General features: G+C 40.4%; 1 protein-coding gene across 1 annotated transcript in view; it reads left to right on the forward strand.

Annotated features, from left to right (window-relative positions):
• Positions 1-23060, forward strand: part of LOC309538470 (chloride channel protein C-like) — a 76912-nt gene extending 53852 nt beyond the window's left edge. Inside the window, exons 14-16 of the mRNA XM_082234090.1 lie at positions 18299-18395; positions 20265-20360; positions 22310-23060. Coding sequence (XP_082090216.1) covers positions 18299-18395; positions 20265-20360; positions 22310-22540 — 424 coding nt within the window. The 3' untranslated portion in view covers positions 22541-23060. The remainder of the gene's footprint in view (positions 1-18298; positions 18396-20264; positions 20361-22309) is intronic.
• Positions 23061-24194: the final 1134 nt, after the last annotated feature.

The following is a 24194-nucleotide window of genomic DNA, read 5'->3' on the forward strand; positions in this document are numbered from 1 at the left end:
TTTCCTGTTGTACTGCTCTGTCCATAAGCTTTAATGAGCTTTTTTATTGCATAATTTCAAGAAGAATAAAACATGGAAGCCATGTTATTAAGCAAATGGTCAGATTCACATGTTTGACTCAACTATTGTTAATTATTTAGCTGCTGTTTGTTCCAGTGCAAAACATTGCTGTTCCGCTCATCCCTTACTGATATCTATAATAGATTATTTCACAAACAAGCAAACCATACAAGTAGCTTCTATCCCATCATGGTATTTAAATAAAAAAAGAAAGCAGCAACAACAAACTGTTCTTGGGAAAATATCCCAACATTATAACTTTTGGCTTAGTTTCGATGATCAAACAACAAGAAGATGTGTGCTTACGTGGGTGGGTGTATGACATATATAAAAAACTGGCCACGTTTAGAACAGAACACCCTACCTTTTTTGCCGTCTAGACAACTGTTTCCTTGCTTACCCCCAACCATTAATGCATTTTCCCCAAGAAAAATTTAGAAATAGTTGGAATGTATGGTAAGCAGGGACCTCTTTACTCAGTTAAACCTGAAAACCTGGAGATGATGGACTATGAGTATCCATTTGCTCACATCATTTGGGCATTTCAGAAGAATAAAAAACAGTTCCTTAAGATGAGTCACTTGATTTGAAATCTATACAAGTTATCAGAGTGTAATCCATGATGTGCATATTTGGGTGAAGTAATGTGCATTTCATTTCAGTTGCATCAAATTTTAAACCCTAGTGATAATTTCCCCCAATGTTCCTTGTCACACACGGCAGTTTCACATATTGTGAAGGGCAAACAAGATTCTCCTATTGAGTCAGCCAATCAAGACTTCTTGATAAGTATATCTATATGATGCACTTCTACCTATATGAATATTTTTAAGATTCATACTTTAAAATGTCACATTTGTACTGTATGCCTACAAACAAAATAGGTTGGGTCCAGGTTCAGTTAACAAGTTGTTGTTGTTGTTTCTTACTCGCCTGCACCATAAGATCCCAAGGTGGGTTGCAGCAATGTAGCAACATAAGAACCTGCCTTATGCCATGTCAAATCATTAGTCCATCTAGCTCAATATTGCCTATATTGACTGGCAGAAACTCTGCATGTTTCCACACAAGAGTCCCTCCCAGCCCTTCCTGGGGATTTCAGGGATTGAATCGGATACTTTCTGCATGCAAAGCAGATAATCTGTCAAGTGATCTGTGGTCCCATCCCTAAATACAATATTTAAAATTGTTTAGAACAAGTTACTAAAACATGGCTTACTGTGACTGCATGAATACGTGGGCTCCTGGAGAGAGGCTTGCAATCACTTTGAACCTGCTTGGTCCTTTTTGCTCACACACCATGCTGAGCTAAGGCAAGGTTTGGCTTAGCATGTTGTCTGAACTTGGATGTATGGTTAAGCTCTGTCCTTGCTAACTATGACCTGTAACAATGGTATGATTAGCAAAGGGATAGGGTTTAACCACAAGCCCTGGTTTGGCTTAGCGCAGAGTGTGGCGAAGGAGCAAAAAGCACCAGGGAGGAGCAAATCAGTTGCATGTGTGCATTTGTGTGGCCATGATAAGCCATAGTTTGGCTTACTGTGTCATGTGAACCAGGCCACTGGGACTTAAGTCATGACCCATTAACTTCAATGGATCCTAAATTCAATGAATGGATCCAACCCAAAGTGTGAAGAGACCAACATATATTCTTATAATGTTTTTCTATCAATGTCTTGCTGCTTCCGTTAAATAATATTAAAAAGCATACGAGAAACCACAGAACTACGCTGCTCATGGCTCGCAAACTATGGTGTCCGCCAGGTTGAATATGTTACATTAAATAAACATAACCCACTCATTTATTTCCCAGCTGTCCACTGCAATAAAACCAGAACTGATGCTAATAAATGATCAAGCCAAAATGCTTGTCTCATTCTTTCCCTTGTTAACTTGCCCATACCATTTTGAACTTCCCATCACTTGCCAATTGTGGGAGAGTGTCTGATAGTTGTAAAATACCGCACTAAATCACAAAACAATGGGAATAAAAAGTGAAGGTGTCTGCCACATCTTCACGTGAATCAGTAAGGGATGATAACCCAACAGTACTAGGCACTGTGAAAAATGTGTTATCTGTTTGAGAAGTAGGAAGCCTAAGGACTGTATTCAATGTTATTCCTATGCACAGCAGACCCCCCCCCAAAAAAACAGGTCCATTAATTTAAATGAATCTACTCTGAGTATAATTTAGTTGAAACATCCCTATCGTTTCTACATTTTAACAGTTCTGCAAACCTGTACCAAACTACAGTTTTTGGAGTTCTTATCAGAAAACTGTGACAATTTTACAGTTCAGATGTAATGATAAACTATGGTTTCTTGACCCAAGAATGAACCATGTGCCCAGGTACTCTTCTCTCTCTCTTTGTATGCCTTGCTTTATATTATGTCATTTTAAAGGCGTTTTCCATGATGACTGAACCGGAACACTGTGGTTGTAACAATGTTTGCATGGGACGTGCATTCTATATATGCCTGGCATCTACGTTTCCATGTTCAGGGAACTAGCCCTTCAGGACCACAAATAACTTTGAGTGAATACTTTAGTGCTAGGAGAATCTCTTTCCCCTGTAGGCCTGGCTATATTCTAACAGGCTTCTCTCAGGTCTGATAGAACTGATCCAAAAACTAGCTTTATTTCTTTTTTAACCACAATATATAGTAGCACAGTGTGTGTAATTTTAGGGGGTACTGGTCTAGATTTGGGTTAGATTATTCTCACAACTATTATTCCTCACAATTATTATTATTCGTTTATCCTCACCATTTGTGGTTCACAAGACACCTGGAGAAGGCAAGGCCAGAGATTTTTTCCAGAAAAAGGTGAATGGCAAGCTAACTTACAGAAGGCTTGTCCCAGAAGTGGGGGAGTGAAAGATTAGGCAAAAGTGAGCTGTGAGTGGCTGCATGGTGTGACGCTTCAGTTTAGGGAGCAGGGGGAAGAAAGGGGGATGCTGCGGAAGCTGGGAAGCTAGAAAGAGGGGGAAATCAAAGGAAGGGAGGATGTGACATATTGCAGTAGATCTGACTGAAAACACTTCAAAGGGAGGGTGAATGAGAGTTCTCAACATTGGGGTGAAGAGCTGGTGTAGCATGGCAAGGCTTTATCAACCAAGGATTGCGGGACAGTGGAGTGAGAGATGGGCCCCCAAAGCTGGGAGTTCCATGAATCCGTCACACTGCTTGTGTGCCTGCAAGAGTGCTCTCTTTAAATCAAGCTGAGTTCAGGGGGCGAAAACCAGTTATAGCCTTAAAAAGACAGAAACTGGCAGCAGCTCAGGTGGCAACAGAAATAAAGATTTCCAGATGAAAAAGGGAGGTTGATGGCCTGTGCTTTACTGAATAGACTCATGCTTCAGGCTAGGTGAGTGCATTTCAGTACTATTTGGAAGAACTCTGGGCTGTGAATAGTCACTTGGTAAGGGGTTTTCCTGATTGCCTTACGATCTGGGGAACTTTTGCCTTTTGTGCATCCAAGAACTCCGTAGCCTGAGGCATAGAGGAACTGGAAGCTCTCTCGTTCATGGTGACTAGTGCTGCAAGCACACTTTGTCCTGGCATGCCAGCTTTTGCCAGCTAGTTGTTAACAGGCAAGAGGGGGATTATGAGCCAAGGTGTTCGGATGGGGACAAAATGGAGACAATCTTGAGCTCTCTGGTAACATGCTACTTAGCAATCAAGATAAGAAACCAGGATCTGTTTTTGAACTGAGGTTGTTACATCTTAGCCAGGCCTAAAGATAATGTAGTTAGGGCATAATTCTTTTCTCTCTGTGGAGCCAGTGTCTCTCACCCACTTTATTTTCATGGAACTATAGAATTGTAGAGGGACGTGGGTGGCACTGTGGGTAAAACCACAGTGCCTAGGACTTGCTGATTGCATGGTCGGCGGTTCGAATCCCCGCGGCGGGGTGAGCTCCCGTCGTTCGGTCCCGGCTCCTGCCCACCTAGCAGTTTGAAAGCACCCTTATGTGCAAGTAGATAAATAGGTACCGCTTTCTAGCAGGAAGGTAAACGGCGTTTCCGCGTGCTGTGCTGGTGCTGGCTCACCAGAGCAGCGATGTCACACTGGCCACGTGACCCGGAAGTGTCTGCGGACGGTGCCGGCTCCCGGCCTCTAGAGTGAGATGAGTGCACAACCCTAGAGTCTGACAAGACTGGCCCGTACGGGCAGGGGTACCTTTACCTTTTACTATAGAATTGTAGAGTTGGGGTCATCTAGTCCAACCCCCCTGCAATGCTGGGATTTTGATACCACTTTTCCAAATGAGTGTCAAAAGCAGCTTCTGAGACTGAGTGTCAAACTAGATATTATAAGACAGACCTTTTAAAAAAGTATTAGCGTACCACCTTTGAAGATAGTTTGGAAACTGTAGCTAGTGCAGTATGTGGCCACCTAATTCAATCAATCTCCTTTGTTGGCATCGTATACATGGATCAGAACACAACACAGCTGACAAAACATAGTAGGATATACATTAAGATAAAATTGTCCAGACATCATGAGGTATGAAGATGGCTCTTATGACCTATGGTGATGTAATTTCATAGTTTCACTCAAAAATCTTGCCACATTCTCCACAATGTCATGCTTTGGTATCCAGAGCCATAAGCCATATGGCACACCATTTGGCAGCCCCAGGATTTTGCACAGAAATTTGGATTGGATGCTTTCCAACGATTGGTTAACTGCACCAAACCATAATGAAACACCATACAGGAGTTGAGGGGCTACTTTGGCGTTAAAGACTTTTAGTGAAGCTGAGAGCTGTTAGAGAAGAAATGGGTGATAGTCAGAGCTAGAGTATCCTCTCCGTTAAGTGCAAGCTTACAATGGTATTTCCAGGAAGCGTTATATAGGATGCCTAGGTATTTAAAGTTTTCAACCTGTTCCAACGGGTTTCCACTGATCTCCCACCTACGAGGCTTCCAAGATCTTGAGAAAACAAGCACTTTAGATTTTGTGAAGTTCAGTTCTGGTCTGTTGGCTATACAATATTCCTGGCTGCTGCACACCTAATTGTTGACAGGCTCAAGATGAGCAGATCATATAACACTAATCTTGTCACAGCTGTGCAGGATGCCTGCAAGTTTCTAGGCCCAATTCAAAGTGCAGGCTTTAGCCTTTAAAGCCCTATATAGCTTAGGACCCCAAAATCTTTTGCAATATCTTTTGCAGCAACTCTTGCTGTATGAACCTAACCAAACCCTTCAGTCTTCTTCTGAAGCCTTTTCAGGTCCCCCGTCTGAGGTAGGTTTGGAAGATGGTAACAAGGGAGAAGGCCTTTTTATGTATGATTTCCCATCTATGAAACACTCTCCCGAGTGAGCTCTACCTAGCACCATGATGAACATAATTTCAGTGTCAGGTTAAAAGCTATCACTTCTCCCAGGCATTTTATGGATTATGACAAGCTGGTTGATGGGCGATTGAATGAAATGTCCTTGCTGCAGGAGCTTTTGTTTTTCCCTTGCTGGATTTGTGTATGGGTTATTGGAATGGTTTTATTAAAATTTGTTGCTTTATATGTTATGCCTTTTGGCTTTTAACCTTTTTTGTAAGTCTCTTAGGGACTTTTGTGGTAAGTGTCTAATAAATAAAGAGAGAGAATTGTTGTTATATGGGCACTGGAGGGTCCAAGTTCAAATGGCTGAATGGCAGGAGGGAAGGGATTGCCATTGGCCTGCTCAAAACTGTCCTCCCCAACCAGCTTGTCTCTCTTTCCCTCTTTGGTTGTGAAGAGGGAGACGAAAGTAATTTTGAGGAGACAAACAACAGGAAAGGAAAGGGCTGAGAGATCCCTCTTCTTAAGCACAGAAACTGTTTTCCAGTAAAAATAAGAACAATTTTTTCCTCTAGACATACTGCCCCTGCATCTCTCATGTAACATTACATCTTGTTTGGCTCTCCCACAACACATATTGTATTTTTTTTATTGCGGCTCAGTCTTTGGGTCATTGAATTTTGCTACTCAAAGACTCCTGCTATAATAAGCACATTTGTTAAGCTTTTGTATCAATTTGTGAAAAGTATGAGAAGTAATTACCAAGGAACTATTCTGTTTTCTTTGCGTTTAGTTGTTGTTTAGTCTTTGTAATGTAGACAGGAACCTGTTATTCACCAGGCAGAAATATGGAAAAATCTGTCAATTTTTGGTTTCTCTCAGTTTCTTGTTTTCCAGTTCACTTCATCCTGTTTCCATATCAACTGAACAGTGGGAGGTTCAGGACAGAAAAAGGAAGCATTTCTTCACACAGCATGTAGTTAAATCACAGAATTCACTACTGCAAGCTGTAGGGGTGCATGAATAAAATGCTCTTACGAAAATTTGTCAGTATCTTAGTGTGAATTTCTCCTAATTAATATGCTTCTGTGCAGCTCTGACAAATATTCACATTTTTTCAAGCAATTTCCTCTAATGCAACACATTTTTGTGTTACTTTAACTAATGTTTGACTCTTGATGTGATGCAACTTTCCCCTAATGTATGCATTTTGTACATGTCATTTGACTGGAGAACTGCATTGCAAAATTTGGAGAAAAATAAATTTCAAAGGGGAGCTGTGTTTCAGTTTGCATGTCGGTTTGACAAGCACAAATTGGGTAGTTTCTCATTAAAATGCCAACAGAATTGAATTTCTCCCCCATCCTTGTGTGGTGGCTACCAACTTGGATGACTTTAAAAAGCCTTTAGACAAATTAATGGAGGGTAAGGCTATCAATGGCTACTTGCCACAATGGCTGTGTACTACCTTCAGCATACTTGTGCCCCCTGCTTACATGCTTCCCACAGGCATCTGGTTAATCACCATGACAACAGTCACTGTGAGAGCAGTGCTCTTTTTCTGTTCTGAACAATGCAGTAAATCTGTTGTTGCTTGTTTGTCTTGTCTGCCTTTCAACAAAAGGAAATATTTTCGATTTATTTAGCAGAACAGAAAAAAGGTGATTAACCAGAAACCATAATGCTGTATCCTGTCTGTACAAATGTCCAACACTTTGCCTGTAAAGATAAACTAGTGAAAAACTTGTATTGCCAGTTTAGAAAATAAGTGAAACTTCTGGCAGTTTACCTGCGTTTCTGTGTAATTGCATCACTGAAGCAGCTCCTTCTCCTCCCATCCTCGGAGCTTACTGAAATTTCAGTGGTTGTTGGAAATTGGTTGTCTTCAGGCTAAACCGTTTTGCAAAAGAGTGGGCATTGCCAGAAACATATTCAACCTGAAACTGACAGTAAGCCAACATAAAAGTGGGGAGGGAAACTCTGCCAGTTCACTTGGGTGGCAGATATTTTTTGCTCATTTTTTGATAGTCTGACATTAATAAGCCAGCATAGTTTGTGCCCTGTATTGGTTGCTCATGCATTTTTTTTTTAATTGAAGGAGTTCATCCTAAGCATTTCCTCTACTGCTAAAAAATATGACCTTAGGCAATGAATTGTCACTAGCTAGCAGTCTGTGAGTTTATTCATTCATTCATTCATTTATTCATCCATTCATTCCTGCCTTTCCAAACTGGTGGATTCAATTTCTCAGAATTCATTCCGACAACAGAGTTATTTGAAGCTCAGCTATTTTTGCAAACAGAGGCTTATTTCTGGTGCCCCAGGAAATAAGGCACTGTAATTAGATGACTTCAAAATGTTGCCACACTCCACATTAGAATTATACTAATGTGTGAATTGTTCTCTAGCAGCTATCTTGGTGAATTGTTCTCTAGCAGCTATCTTGGAACTCCTATGAATTCTCATACTGCATACACAGGTAGCAGCAAAACATATCTGTAAGGAAAAGTCAATGTGCCCTCTTAGTTTTCTTGACACTGTTTTCAAAAAGAATAGTAAGTACATTTAATATTAATTTGCATAGTGAGATTGCTCAAACCCATAGCTTGTTGGTTAGGAACATAAGAATGCCACCTTATACTGAATCAGAACTTTGGTCCATCTAGCACAGTATTGTCTACACTGGCTGGCAGTCACTCTCCAGGATTCCAGGCAGGGGACATTTCTACCAGGGATTGCATCTGAGATTGGGTTGCCCTATGTCTGGAATTTTCCAGACATACGCTGAATGCTGTTGCTGGAAGAAGTGTCTGGGTGGAAATTGGGAAAATGTCAGAAAAATCTGGACATATGGCAACCCATGTCAGCAGTGCTGTTTGGGGTGTGATTTCACTTTTTAAAAAGCTCCAAAACATCCTCTCTCTCTCTTTTTTTGCTATTTTGCCCGACACCGACACCGTGCTTCGCAAGACGAAAAAATCGCAAGGCGAAAAAACTCGCGGAATGAATTAATTTTGTCTTGCGAGGCACCACTGTAACAGGAACTCATCAATTAAGCCCTGCGTGTAAGAGGAGTGGTGAGGAAGGGGGAGCTCTTGAGCCAGTTACTTGTTAAAATTCATCAAATCTATAATCTGGAAGATTGTTAGAAAACATCCATAGTCTTGAATTAGTTTCTCTGGTAAGAAATGGCTCTTGTGTTAGAAAGCAATGGCAGAGCAGATGTACTCAGTAACAATAATGACACCACTGACGAGACAAACACTTTCATGATGATGCATGGGAACACTAACTCCAAACTGCATTGTTTAGCTAATGCATGCTTTCACTCCAGTAAAGTGCAGTGTCACATAACTGAAAGTAAATCGAAGAGATCATAGTTTAGAAAATATGACAAAGTTGAAAACTTAAAGCTGCATTATGCAGTAATATCCTTTTAGAGATAAATAATTGATCCAAAAGACTACGTCTGTGTTATTATATGTTTATTAGGTATACTTTTTCCTCTGGTTGGCAAACGAAATCAAAAACTTGCTAAGCCAACATTTCTTTGGGGACACGTGTGTTTCATCAGTGTAACCATATGTTTTGAGTACGTGCTGCTTAAGAAAGAGAATACAATGAGATGATACATTGACCTATTTTGGCGATTCAACAGGGAAAATTTCAGAGGGTTTTATCCAATTCTTTGGAGTACATCCATTCAAATCCATGAACCTAAGCTAGTCATGCTCATTATCTACAGTGGGCCTACTCTGTGTAGGGCTAGCACTGGATACAACCCAATGTCATAATTGCTTTCAAGGCCTTCCTTCATTATAAGTGTATTGCACAAAAAAATGTGCCTTAGTTTCTCATTTGTTCTAATCAGATTTCATATTCTCCCTCAGCTTCTCCACTGGACTATTTCAGCTTCTGAGTAGCAAAAGCACAATATGCTCAGTTAAAACATTTATTGCTATTGTCATTTCTGTGTATAATTTAATTTTACTTGAATGTCACAGGCATCTAGAATACTTTATATCTATTGTAATACTTTGGAAAGTATGCCGTCCCCTGCAGCACAATTCTAGTGTAGGAGTGCTCTTTTAACCACGGTATGTAGATTTTTGAAACAAATCACAATCAGGATTTGCCTCCTCTGTTTCTCTGGCATATAGCCCATGGTTTTGTTGAGTGCATGTGTGTGTACAAAAACATATTTTTCAAACATTTACCTTCCACTATGCTAGAGCATATATCTATTACTGTTTTTAGAGGAGCAAGGAGTGTGATTTAATCTATGTTTAAAATAGAATAATTATTTCTTTTTCACAAGAAGGCTGTTCCTATCCTTTACACATACTGACAGAATATTATGCTGTTCTCATTGAAAGGGTTTATCATGCAAAGACTAAGGGCTTACTTTTATTGATCATATAGAAAGCCACTTAAGTGACAGGAATGCAGATTTACCCAAGTCAGGTGTATAAGCAATAGTTACAGGAACAGTATCTTCTATAGACCAGTTGAGGGTCACTATCCAGTTCCTCCTCCACCTTCAGAACTATTTCCCCCCATTCATATGCAGATTTAAGTGATTAATGAAAACTCATACGACTGATCAACTAAATATGGTGAAATGGCCTTAGTGCTTATATGCAAAAGATCCCCTCCTGAAAATCTGATCAAAGTACAACTAAAAATAAAAATATTCAGATAAAAAACAAACAAATAGATGATCATCCTGTTCAAAAGAAAATGTCCAGTGCAGTTTTCAAATCTTTCTTCTTTGCGGCTTTGAAAAAAACCCTCTGAGAAATAAACTTTCTAAGAGGCTACATTTTTCCAAAATTAGCACAATAAAAAAGAGTCGTTCTCTAGGAAGAGTGCTTAATACAGTAAGTGGGGTACTTTTTTAACTGAATATTTTGTTCCATTTGTGATTTATTCAGAGCACATTTAAGTTTATCTTCCCATACTTAGGTGTTTGGTGCCTGAATAAACGCATGAAGTGTGTGTGTGTAGGTCAGAACATGTAGGGTAGTCCTTACCCTTGGAGGCCATGTTCCAGCCATGACTCGGTTCTGCTGCATATTTGGTAGGGAGCCAGTATGGGTACAGATGTAGGGCTATTCCATAAGGGTGGGAATACCGACTGACCAGGATTCTCATCTCCATAGAATGTCACTGAACCTGCAGCATCAGGAATGTGACCGGTGTGTTTGTTGGTATACAGGGAATGGGTCTAACCTGTGTGCTCTTGTTTGGCATCCATGTCTACCAGATATTTGAATAGCCTTCTGTATGTCTTTTAGACCATGTACCTTTAGCACCAAGGACAGCACAGCATTTTTAGCTGACTATCATTTTTTGCTTTGTTGTTGTTGTTGTCTGGTTGTTTCCCACCATCTCCTAGCTCCTTCTTTGAGAAACCCAGTCCTCAGAAGTATCACCTCTCCTGATAAGTCTAGGATTAAACCAAATGAATGAGAGCCATGGGATAAATTTTGTGAGACTGGAATAAACAACATGAGACACTCTGTATTTCTTAAATAAGAACTATTGATTGTTACAAACTGTCCAGAAAATCAAGGCCAAACACCTAGACTGGTGCAATACCAAAATGTTGAACATGTTACCTCAGTTTGCCTTTGGAACCTTGCTCCCTCCTGATCCTATGAGATGATGAGGCAAGTATGAACTACTGCCTGAAAGCAGAGTGTATATATGATTTATTGAGGGTGGCATCTGATAATGTCATAGTCAGAGAAGACCCATTAAAATAATGACTAACTTAAACCCATTAATTTCAGTGGGTATACTCTGAGTATCACTAAGTCACATGCTGCCCTTTATCACAGTGCTGTTAAAACTGCAGTAAATAACTGAACACAGTAGCGCTGACATTCTTCCATAAATCGCTGCTGCTAAAAATGTAGTAGGCACAATAGGGAATTTGAAACAGAGCAAATGGGAATGGGAAAATGTCTGACGTGATACACAATGTGTAGCTTCCAACCCTATATTGTAATCTGACCTCGCTAAACATGAACATATGCAGTCTACAAAGATGATAATGTTGGGAAGTTATAATATTATAATTTAAATACCAGTACAGGGGTACCTCTGGTTATATACTTAATTCGTTCTGGAGGTCCGTTCTTAACCTGAAACTGTTCTTAACCTGAAGCACCACTTTAGCTAATGGGACCTCCCACTGCTGCTGCGCCACCTGAGCACGATTTCTGTTCTCATCCTGAAGCAAAGTTCTTAACCCGAGGTACTATTTCTGGGTTAGCGGAGTCTGTAACCTGAAGCGTATGTAACCTGAAGCGTATGTAACCCGAGGTACCACTGTATCTAAATGCAAATAATCTCTTAGTCTATACATGAATAATTTCTATATAGTTATTTTTTCTTTGTGCAGTTTTTTTTTAGATTACTCTAAGGCAGCTGTCTGGAGCATAGTGTAAAATGTCTGTGCCGAAGAACGCCATCATTTCACATTGTTTAAAAAGTAAAGGGTTTGCTTTGTTGCACAGATAGCTGTGCAGGTGTACAAAGCTCTTTCAGAATGAGCTGGAGTGATGTAGTGTGTGAATTATAATTCTGAAAGGCAAATGAAAAACATATGTAGCCAAACTACAGCCTGTGGGTGGCTTTGAGGTAAGTATATGATGTTAACAGCTAGATTCAAATATGGTCATGATGGGAATGTTAATATGTATGGAAAGACTGATCATATATTTGTCCTATAGTGCAAGTATGTGATGGAGTCATCTGCAATTGAAAGTTAGCTAGGTTCATTATAAACTATTTTTTTTTTTACAATACCACATCTTGGAAAAAGAGATGCAAGAACCTCTTCAGGGAATTTTGTTCAGTCTCAGAACTAGGCACAGCAATTAAAATCCCCTTAAACATTTCTATTTCTGATCACCCAGCAAGAACAAAAGTGACATGGAAAGGTTGAAAGTGTACTTTGAAAGAGCAAAATAATTTGTGTATTTGACAAAACTTACTACCTTTATCATCTAGCAATTTCACTGATACCTCCTGCCTAGGTTTTGCTTTGGATGTATTTAAATGCATTTTTATATTTTATTTCATTTCTTCAGTTATTGGTTCTTTGGATTCCTTCTTCACTTGTTTTACTATCAATTTACACTGGCTTTGTCAGAGTTTATGTTCTCCTTCACCCCAGTTTACACCAGTTGCTTACTTGTAAAAATATTTCTTTCTGCCTTTTATGGTTTTTGTTGACTACCATTTAACCACATTGTCATAATCTTGGACTTGTTTGCACCCTTTCTCCACCCAGAGGAAGGATCACTGTTGATGTGTTTTTTGAAAAAAATATAAATGAATGCAAGTATGTTGCATTTTCTTTATAACAGGGTAATTTTGTGTTTTTGTTTTGTGCCCAATGGAATGATTTATTATATGTCTCCACCCTGTGCTCCTAAAAGGAGGAAGGCTGGAGTAGAATGACATCAGATGAATAAAAATAAAGATAACTTTGCTCCCCCCCCCATATAATAGTTCTACATGTTTCTATTCTTCCTTGGGTGCAGTGCTAAATAATGTAGCTCCAGCAGCAGCTATAGAGTACTGAAGAAAAGGGAGTATCTTTGGCTGAAAATTCTCCCCTTATTAGAGGGTCTGGGGCCTTGAGAGTTGTGGAGGATGATGCTCGGGAGCAGGAAAAACTTAATGCAGCTGCTGCATTGTTTGAAGGCTGCCTCATCGTCTTTCTCTACTCTGTCAAATGTAAACCTCATTGAATAAGACCGGGCACTTCCAACAGCTAGATCGTGATCTACCGGTAGATCACTGGACATCTGTGGTACATCACTGGTAGATCACTAAAAAAGGTAAAGGACCCCTGACAGTTAAGTCCAGTCACAGACAACTCTGGGATTGCGGCACTCATCTTGCTTTACAGGTCGAGGGAGCTGGCGTTTGTCCACAGACAGTGTTTCCAGGTCATGTGGCCAGCATGAGTAAGCTGCTTCTGGCGAAACCAGAGCAGCGCATGGAAACGCTGTTTACCTTCCCACCGGAGCAGTACCTATTTATCTACTTACATTTTTGGTGTGCTTTCGAACTGCTAGGTTGGCAGGAGCTGGGATGGAGCAACGGGAGCTCACCCTGTCATGGGGATTCGAACCACTAGCCTTCTGATTGGCAAGCCCAAGAAGCTCAGTGGTTCAAACCACTGCGCCACCCAAAGAAGTTCAACAAGTTTGGCTCCCCTAAAAAAAGCTAAGCATTTTTTTCCTGCACCCCCCGAAAAACGCGGCTTTCCTCCTCCCTAAAAGAAGCTCAACAACTTTGACCTGAACCGCCCCAAAGGGGGTGGTCACTGCCAGTTTTTAACTCTGTGAGTAGATCACAGTCTCTTGGGAGTTGGCCACCCCTGAATTAGACTAATCACATCAATTGACTTTGTAGCATATTCTGGTTGAATAAGTTGTAGCTGCACAGAGTCAGTTACTGTTCTTTGAAAGATATTTATAATCAAGTTGTATAATTTTGCCACTCACAGGATTGTATTCGGTGCTTTCAGTCTATGGGTGCAATGTCTCTTGTACTAACAGAGGTCCATTTATAAATGTTGGGCAACAGAAGAATCCATCACAACGTCGACTTGTGAAATAATTGTGCAACAGTTATTTGTGTACATACAAATAACACTTTCCTGCTTGTGGAACCTTCTGCACAAGAAGATCTGCCTGACTCCCTTCAATTTCGTTCTTCATTGGATGTACAGTGGTACCTCTGGTTATGAACTCTTCTGATTACGAGCTCCGCTAACCTGGAAGTAGCTGCTCTTGGTTGCGAACTTTGCCCCAGGATGCGATTGGAAATCACGCACTGGAGGCACCATTAGCGAAAGCATGCCTCAGGATAAGAATGGTTTCAGCTTAAGAACAGACCTCCGGTCTGAATTATGTTCATAACCAGAGGTACCACTGTATACCCCCTAATCTTAGACAAATTTCTGTAAAGTCAAATGTAGACAGTAAAATGCAGGATGAAATGTGATGTCTTGATTATCTTACTGATAATATAATTGCTTGGACTTCTTCTTCTTCTTCTTCTTCTTCTTCTTCTTCTTCTTCTTCTTCTTCTTCTTCTTCTTCCATTAGAATGTACCCCCACAACAATCTACATTGAGTGCATTTTGTAACTATTTTGTCAGGGATAATATTAATAATTAATATGTCTGCCAGTTCCCTAATGTGTAGAATTTTCTATATCCACAGAGAAAGAAATTTTTGCACAAGGGTGGGGTACAAGACCTTTCCCATTCTGATAGCTTCAGCATATTGCTCAAGAATGAATAGTATCTAATGTGGGAGCTTTGGGTACAAATGGGCAAACTTAAATGTGTATCTTTATGATGCCTGTTTCATAGCTAATATCATAAATTAAAAATGCTCTAAGGCCTTGCCAGGCTACCTTTGAAAAGAGGTTCTTTCCTAAAGGGGTTTCTTCCTTTCTAAATAAATAAAGAGCAGAGTAACAATTGCCAGTTCACCGTCTGATCTCTAGAACTTCCTGTTAAGCCCAAAATATAGTGCAAGAAACATGCTTGGGCTGCTGTTTTAGAGACTTGATGATGTGATAGGAAGGATATGTGCAACATCAAAGAATGATCTTGTTATACTTCTGAAGCATGACTTCTGCAAGTCCAAGTGAAATAATGGGTGCTCATTTTTCTCTTGAATGTGGCAAGTTTAATAGCCTTGGATTGTTTTTCATTAGTGGTGTTCCAAAACTTTCCTTCATCGTACTTGCGGCATAGACGTATTGCGTGTCCATGTGCCTTTTTCATTATCCGGATTTTTCTTTCATTTCTCAAAGCCTAGCTCCTATGTGATTCCCTGCTGGTTTATTTTAGGCCAAAGCTGAATAATTTGGAATATGATCAAACTTACCAGCTAGACTCGGGTGGCAAACAAATGTTCCTTTTCTTTTGCATTGTGCTAAATGGGACATTTGTTTTACTCCTAAAAAACACAGCTAGTATGGGCTTGTTTTAGGAAAATAACAAACTCCAGGTCAGAACTAAAACAGGGTGATTTTCATTTTTGGCAAAACACCATTATTGCTGTTTTTGTTTCTTATAGCTTTTTATGGTGATCAGATATCTAATCTTCAATTGCCTTTCAATAAAGTAGGTGAAATAATTCTCTTTGGAACAGCAGATGCACAGAAATTGGCACCATATGTATGTAATCCACCTGACAGCACAGCTTTTTATAAGCTTCCAGCAGCCATCCTTACTAACATTTCAGGCAGCAAATTCCAGAGAAGGTGTCATTTTCTTGCACCCAGACGCCATCTCTCTGTATCCTGAACAATGAACATTGTACAGTGGTCAAAGGGGCCCTGTTTAGGTGTGAAAATGTTTGAAGTAGGGCAGCTTTTGTTAAGGCACTCATACAATACGTAACTACAATGGTTTGTTGCATCACGGCTACTGCTATGTTCTACCTCTGCTAACAGAGGCAACAGACCTTTGAATACCAGTTGCTGAGAATCATAGGTGGGCAGTGTTGCTGTGCTCAGGTCATGTTTGCTGTCATCTAACAGGCATTGGGTAGCCACCGTGAGAACAGGAGGCTGGACTAAATGGGCCATTGGCCTGATTCAGCAAGCTGTTCTTGTGTTCTTATGTTATGAAGCAGAGTATGGAGCACAGTTCAATTCAGAGCTATTATTTAAGAATACCAGAAAAGCATGTTCATGCTTGGGGAATTCCTAAACCCTTTATTGCCTGAAGAGGAAAACAAAGTGGCATGGATAGTTTCCAGAAGGGTAACTGAGTGAGTCTGCAGCAGCAAAAACAATGAAGTCTTCATGGCATTTATTGTGGCATAAGTTTTCCTGGATATGAGTCAGTGAATGCTTATGCCATAATAGATTTGTTAGTTTGTACAGTGACACAAAGACTTTCTGTTGGAATTGATAGATATATTGAACACATGCCATATTTCCATTAACTGCCTTTGAAACACCCTAACTCCGAAGCTTCCTTTGCATGTAGCCTGAATGGTGTAGCTGGTCCCACACTGACCTCAACTTACATGATACCTTTTACAGTGGCTTTGATTGCATAGCAAGCTGTACTCTACTGGCTCTTTACATGAACCTCAACTGGTGTAGAAACAAAGTCAAGTTAGGTAGAAGTATTGACTTGTGTCCGGGATAAGTTAGAGCAGTCAGCCTCATGGAAGCCTTTTAGTGATACCTGATCTGGGTTTAAAGACTGCTCAATGTGAGGGGAGCAATATTGTAATAGCCAGCTCCACCCACAACTGATACACATTTTCCTGAATGTCAGAAGTGAGCTCATATATATGTAAGGGGTGTGTGTGTGTAGGCTCTTTTCAGGCTCTGTTCATGTCAAACAAAGATGCATAGGTCAGGGGATGCAATGTAACACCCATTCATCCAACATGAATATGTTCATTCTACTTGGATCTAATGTCTCTAAATGGCTCATGTATGTCTGTACTGAAAACGTTGTCTAATGTGTGAACATGAAACACCTGTCACTCTTTTCAGGCTCATAGTTTTAATGAAATTTAACAGTGTCTAGAAAAAGTCAACTCATAACAGAATTGAATGGTAGGTATAAATGAGATTTCAGAAGGCCAAATGGGAAGAGGCCAATGGCTAAGATTCCAAATGCAAAACTGGCATTGTAATGGGCTATCTCGCGGGATTTGTGTGAGGATAAATATCGTAACGTTCTTTGCACATTTACAACCAGATAATAATTTCGCATTGGCTCCTGCTGTTTACATTAACAAAATGCCTATTACCTATTAAACCTCCACTTGAATGAACTAGAGAGTAACTGAATACAACCTTGCTCAGCTTGTATTTAGATTGCATGTCAAGTCTTCCGCAAGGTATCATTTGATATATCTGTTAAACCAATTCTGTTTCTCTGCGAGGCAATTTCTTTCAAACAGACCCATAATAACAGCTATTTGAAAATTGAATCAGGTTGCAGATATATATGGTTTCGAGTACAGCTGCTGTTTAAACCATAATATCTTGATTTAATACAAAACATGATGCAAGATGGATGTATAATAATTCATATACCATAGATAAAGGAAGGCTGTGTGAGAGATGCAGATAATATTTTTAAGAGAAGGTTGCTCAAACTTTCTTTTTCTTCCTTCTATCAAGCATAACTATTTATTTTGCTATATGAACTTATAACAAAACTAATTATAATTGAATGGTCACATTTAATCAATAGAAAATGAAGAGCAAATAACAAATCCTAAGCCAATGGAAGTTCTGTAGGGTGTCAGTAGGTCATATGAGCAGTAGGTGGTATGACCAGCTGTCATTAAAAAACCCAATAATTCTAATGAAGATATTGCTTTTGTGTGGCAAACTGAATTTATTGTGTTATATACCATCCAATTTAAAACTATAGAGGTGTTCAGTTTGCCATAAATACATGCTGTAAGCATAAGAATTTAGCTAGATCAGACTGAAAGTCCACCTAATCCAGCCTGTCACATTCAGTGTAGGCCAACCAACTGCCTCTGACTTTGTTTGTCATATGTTCCAAAGAAACTGTAAGTCTCTAGTGCCCCGAAGTAAACTAAACCTAGTGGTAGTGCAACTTTTGAACTTCCTCTCCTTTTAAGAAAGTAGAGAACACAAAATAATAAGGATTTGGTTCTTACCTGTGAATTTTGGACCGGCAGTATGGAAGACTATGGTGCAACACTTCTGTTAGTTGCTAATAGTTGTATGAGCTCATCCCCTGTTTGATGTTTATTTGAATGTTTACTGGGAGTACAGAATTGAGACATCATGAAGGCTAATGCCCAGAGGAACAACATAGATGAAAAATTCTGGATAAAAAATAATAATCTTGGTCTCATAGCTATTTTGGTCTGCTGATGAATGTATTCTTCATGAAACTAGGCTTGAGCTCTGTGTGCTATTGGAAAATGAAGCCGTCTTTGAAAAGGAGACTACGGAAGACTCTGAATCTTGTGCACCTCTTCTTTCCTATCAGAAGGTAATAAATGCCCTTTTATTTATCTTACACACACACACACACACACACACACACACACACACGGAACAGGGAACACTTCTAGATCTGAGGACCAGGGTGGGCATTTACTGAGGCTTACCCCCTAGCAAAGGACCCACTGATTTTTTTCTGGAGCCCCCCAGATTTTGCTGTTTCTCTTCCTCCCTATTGCTGTCTGTTCACTTGTTCCTTTTAAGTAAGTGAGCAAGGAACAGCACTTTCCAGTCCTCTTATCCTCTCAAACTAAGTGGCTCTATGAATTAGGCCTAATGGAAAAGGGCAGGTGAAAGGGCTGTAGATACAGGAATGTGAAGGACATGGGTCCACGCAGAGAGGGACCCCACTCTGGGCATCTTGCCCAAGGGCCTGCCAAAACCTGACGCTGGCCCTCCTGGAAATCATACTGCTAGTTTTGAAAGAAGTGGTTGGTAAATACTACATACATGTTATACAACCCCCCCTTCCCCTGCTTCCTGCTTGTAGTAGCCTAGCTTTATTGGTTATTCTATTCCCAGAGTGGATTTTTTTGCTGCAAAAGGCTGGTAAGAATTTGAGTGACTGTTTTTTCCTGTGTTCAAATGTAACAATTTCAAAGTACAGTGGTACCTCGGGTTATATACGCTTCAGGTTACATATGCTTCAGGTTACACACTCCACTAAGCCAGAAATAGTGTTTCAGGTTAAGAACTTTGCTTCAGGATAAGAACAGAAATCAGGCTCTGGTGGCGCAGCGGCAGCAGGAGGCCCCATTAGCTAAAGTGGTGCTTCAAGTTAAGAACAGGTTAAGAATGGACCTCCGGAATGAATTAAGTACTTAACCCGAGGTACCACTGTAGTGGAGCACTATAGTAGTGCTTAAAGCAATATTTCTAGGAAAATCCAGTTCTACAAGGGAGATGATTACATAGAAGTTTGTAGGGCTGATTATTATTGATTATTAAAATAGTTTATTCTGTGATTTTGGTGATTTTGATAATTTCTAGTTTTGTAATAAACCTGTAATGGAATATATTGTTGTATCTGTATCTGTTGTGAATCCGTGCTGAGTTGGGGCATTGCAGAAAAGTGGAATATAAATCAATCCGGTATGAGTTGCCTCTCCCAGATCTCAATCTGCTGGAACTACCTGTTTTTGTTAGCATCTGTCTGTCTCAAGAGACAATGGAGTATGCTTCTTTAAGCCAAACCACTGCATTAGCAGCCCCATAGTGACTTCCCTAGGGTTCAAGCCTGGCCAATGTGCATGGAGGTCCTGGGTTGCCTATACAACAAGATGTGGTCTAAAGCAGTGTTCCCCAACCTTGGGCCTCCAGCTGTTTTTTTTTACTACAATTCCCATCATCCTTGACCACTGGTCTTGCTAGCGAGGGATGATGGGAGTTGTAGTCCAAAAACAGCTGGAGGCCCAAGGTTGGGGAACACTGGTCTAAAGGAAAGCAGAGCAATACAGTTAGCACCAGTTTGGCTGCAGGAGTTGCTGGAAGGAGGCATACAAGGTGCTATCCTCCATCTTAAGGACTCCACTTCATATTTGTGCAGGGTTTACTCCTTAGTCTTTTCTTCTCCCAAAGATCCACAAGGCAGCAGAGGTTTAAGATCAGAGTTTTCCTTCTCCTAGAAGGGCTACCCTCCCAGGGTAGGGAAGCTCTATCTGCTCTCACCTTGCACTACAGCATGTACAGAAACCATCACATTGACCTGCTGAATTTAGATTCCCCCCCCCAGGACCTTTGTCCCATAGGGTAAAGAACTTCAGTGAATTTTTCTGTGCTAATAGGTTTTCTTGCTAGAAATTGCACCTGGTTGCATTGCACTGCACAAAATAATAGTGATTCATCTTTTCTATTGCAGATCAGAGTTGAAAAACTGCCTAATCAGCAACGGATGACCATGTTGTTGGGTCACTACACTATGGACCCTCAGTATCAGCAACGCTTCATCAATCTGGTAAGAGTGGAGCCAGCTCTGAAAACAAACATTTCCTCCACGAACAATGTGTTTGTTATATTTTCTCTTCTGTTTATGACGGCTCTGTCAGCTACACTGATTTACATAAACACTGCCAATCCCGGGACGCTACACTCTCAACAAAAGTAGCCGAGTACAAACAGCATTCCTGAGTTTTAATTCATATTATATAAACATAACAGATGTTGATACGATGAGCCAACAAGAAAATACAACAAAGGCAACCATTTCAAGGGGGTTTGCGATTAAAACACGTTCCAGATTGGCGAAAAGATCCAGTGTTAATGGAACAAATCATTTAAATGTCAGTGTTTGACTCCTATGGAATTGCAAAGACACAATGTATAGCGAAGCTCTTGAGTTTTCCCTGCTCTCAAACAGCACAAGGAAAAACTTATTTTCCTGTCTCTGGATTCCCGTATATATTTTCATATTCCACTGCTGTGTTGGAAAGCTAAAGTGGGAGGCAGCTTTGTTTGGATCTCTCATAAAGTGACTAGAAGAATAGCACCTGCACTGTGTTGTCTGTGAATGACAATATTTTATTTATCAGTAGCTGGAGGACAGCCTAAGGACTACCTTATGTCTTTCTACAAGCATTGTCTCCTACCTATGGCACACATGCAGCAACCTCATTAAGGTGATTTTGGTTAACCTTGTGGTTGTGATATAAGAGAGGTGGCAAGATGGTAGGTATGTTGGATCCAAGTGGTTGGGGGCTTTCTGGTTGAGGGCTTTCCAGTTTGTGTCTTGAGGACCATGCGGAACCAATATGCAGATCACACTGAGCAGTGCTGTGTACATTTCCAATGGAGCAATTCATCAGGGGCAACCATCAACATGAATTGAAGCTTCTGAACAGTTGTCAGGGAAACCCCAGCAAGAGTGTTTTGCAGCAATCTAGCCTGGGAACTATAAAAATGTGAGTGATTGTCATCAAGTGAGAATGTTTCTTGACTTGGGGTGTTTGCTTTTAGTTTTAGGAATTGTGTATCTGCATTAAACTTTCTGCTGTGACAATTCAGTAAATGTAGAAACAATGGATTTAACCTCAAGGCCACTTCATACCTGATGTTTCCTTGACCATGAGATCACCTCTCTGCACATCAGCTTCCTGACTGGCTTGGTTGTGGCAAAATACACTCGTGCTGTGCGTCTAGCTTTTCCTACACAGAAATAATCTCCATAGCTTTATGTGTGAAACCCTGGCTCCGCTTTATGGAACCCATCTTCATGTAAGAAGAACACCCTATGTCAGCGGTTCTCAACCTGTGGGTCCCCAGATGTTGTTGGACTACAACTCCCATCATCCCTGAGCTCTGGCCTTGCTAGCTAGGGGTGATGGGAGTTGCAGTTCAACAACATCTGGGGACCCACAGGTTGAGAAAGGCTGCCCTATGTGAAGTGACTCTTTGCTTTGCTTGTAGCAAAACTGGTGGCTGCAGTGATTCTTCAACCAAATTACCTTGTATTCTGAGTGCCAGAGTGGTATTTAAAAATGCCTTCTTAGAAATAGATTAATTTTATTTCCCCTTTTTGTTCTTTTGTTCTTTCTTTCTGCAAGCATCTGCTGTGGAATGCTGTAGGATGTCATTAAGAGCAATGTAACAAAACCTCACTATAAAACGTATTTGGTTTAACAAACTGCCACATGCCTATCAAAGCCACGCAGAACTCTTGAAAGTACCACTGGAGTTTAGCTTTAACTGCCCTTCCCTGTATGATCTGTGTAGATTCCTGTATCAATGTGAAATTCTAGTGAAAAATAAACCCCCCATTATACCATTTTTTAAAAAGAAATAATTTGAATGTACAAATGAGATAAAACAACAACAACCACTGCATTGTGGTCTTCTTTCATTTGGGAATTAAGATATGATAAGGTTACACCTGTTTTCTCTTAACGTGTCCTTTACTTTATCTTGCAGGAGCCCTACATAAACAAATCTGCAGTGTCGGTTCAAGCCCATTTCTCACTGCAACGCACATACGTCATATTTCGGTCTCTGGGCCTTCGGCACCTGACAGTTGTTGATTTGCAGAACCAGGTTGTTGGGATAATCACCAGAAAAGATCTGATATCTTTCCAGTTGGAAGAGAAGCTGGGACTCCAGCAGTCGTCGAATCAGCTTCACTCTGATGATGAGCTTTTAGACTAGGAAGCAATCTGAACAGGGAATGCTCAGTTTAATTTCATAATGAACAAGTATGTATGTTCTTCTTTGAATTTGGATGTGTGTGTATTACAGTGTATCCTCTGCATATCAGATGGATAAGCCTTGCCCAATTCTCCCATTTACTAAATAAAAAAATAGAGACAAATAGATTATCCAGGCTTTGAGTTCATACAATTGGGATCTCATTCCCAACTCACACAGTTCTTTCTCATTCCAATCTCAGATAGGATATAATAATAGCATATAAGGTGCAAACACGAATCATTTTCATTTATTTATGGATTGCTTTATTTTGTGGAAATTTTTATATTGCAATGTTAACATCTTGTTTAAATCACATAGGGATGATGTGTCTTAAATGGTATAAACACATCATTAATAATTAAGTATTCCTACCTAAAATCGTAATAAGTGTGCTATTTCTTCCTTACAAGATGGTTCTAAGGGCCAAACTATATGCGACTTTAGTTCTTAAGTGCAGGCTTCTTCCTCTCTCTCTCTTTCTCCCCCTCTCCCTTTCCCTCTCTCTGTCTCACCCCACCCTAGCCACTGCAGGCCTCCCAATCCAGATGACTGAGTGGCTTTAACTCTCTCTCTTTCTCCTGTCTTTACCTGGGGGTGCAAGGGCTGCGGGGCACCCCGGTGCCAAATTCTAGGGAGCACCTAATGTATTCGGGGGGGGGGCGTCAAATGTATACCTACTGTATACCGGTCCCTCTCAAAAGTCCCCGTCCCCCTTCTCCATCGCTCTGTTACTCCATAGCGTCAGATATTCCCGACGAGTCAGGAAACAAAAGCAGTTATTTCTGCTGCGTCGTTGTTACATGTGAGCAATTTCCCTCCCCCAAAAAAGGTCAACAACTTTGATTTTGACCCTCTAAAAAATTTGGGGGTGGCTAAACTAAATTTGGGGGTGCTGGGTAGATCTTTGCACCCCGGTGGCGCATATGCTAAAGATGGCCCTGCTCTCTCTCCACCCCCGCCCCCGGTGTGCTCAGGCATGGACTGGCCTCCTGCATTGCAGGGGGTTGGACTAGATGACCCTTGTGGTCCCTTCCAATTCAACGATTTGACTCATATATTCAATGAGTCTATGAATATGATAGCAAGATTCTATGAATGTGTATCATGAACTTTCACAATGGGTAAAAGTAACACGTCTGTAAAGGCACAGGCTGTAGTACATCCAAAGCTCTGTTCACTGGTTCTTCCATTTCCCCTTCCTTTTCATGTTTTATACTGTGTGATTTGTACCAATAAATGAATAAAGATGCTGCTCATATATGAGAAATAAAGAGTGATCACCCTGAGTGGTACATGGACACTAGACGAACAGGATAGAAATGTGTATATTCATTATCCTAAGTTTATTAAAGGCTTTTCATTAGTATAAATGATTAAAATATTGCATTTTTTCAAAATAAGCAAGGTTGGTGAGTATGGCATTTTATGCTAAAATATTAACACCAGCAGATTGTTGAGATCTTCATAGGATAGTTCTAATGTGGACCGTCCTTCTGCTGGTTGGGTTGCAAGTACATTATCATAGAACAGAAACTTTGCTGCTAGTGCTACAACTCTGAAACTCTCTTCACAGATTGGCCCACATCACTATTCTTTTGGACACCAAGTAAAG

Source organism: Podarcis vaucheri, assembly GCF_965113315.1.
Source record: "Podarcis vaucheri genome assembly, chromosome: 8".
In the NCBI taxonomy this organism is placed as follows: Eukaryota; Metazoa; Chordata; class Lepidosauria; order Squamata; family Lacertidae; genus Podarcis; species Podarcis vaucheri.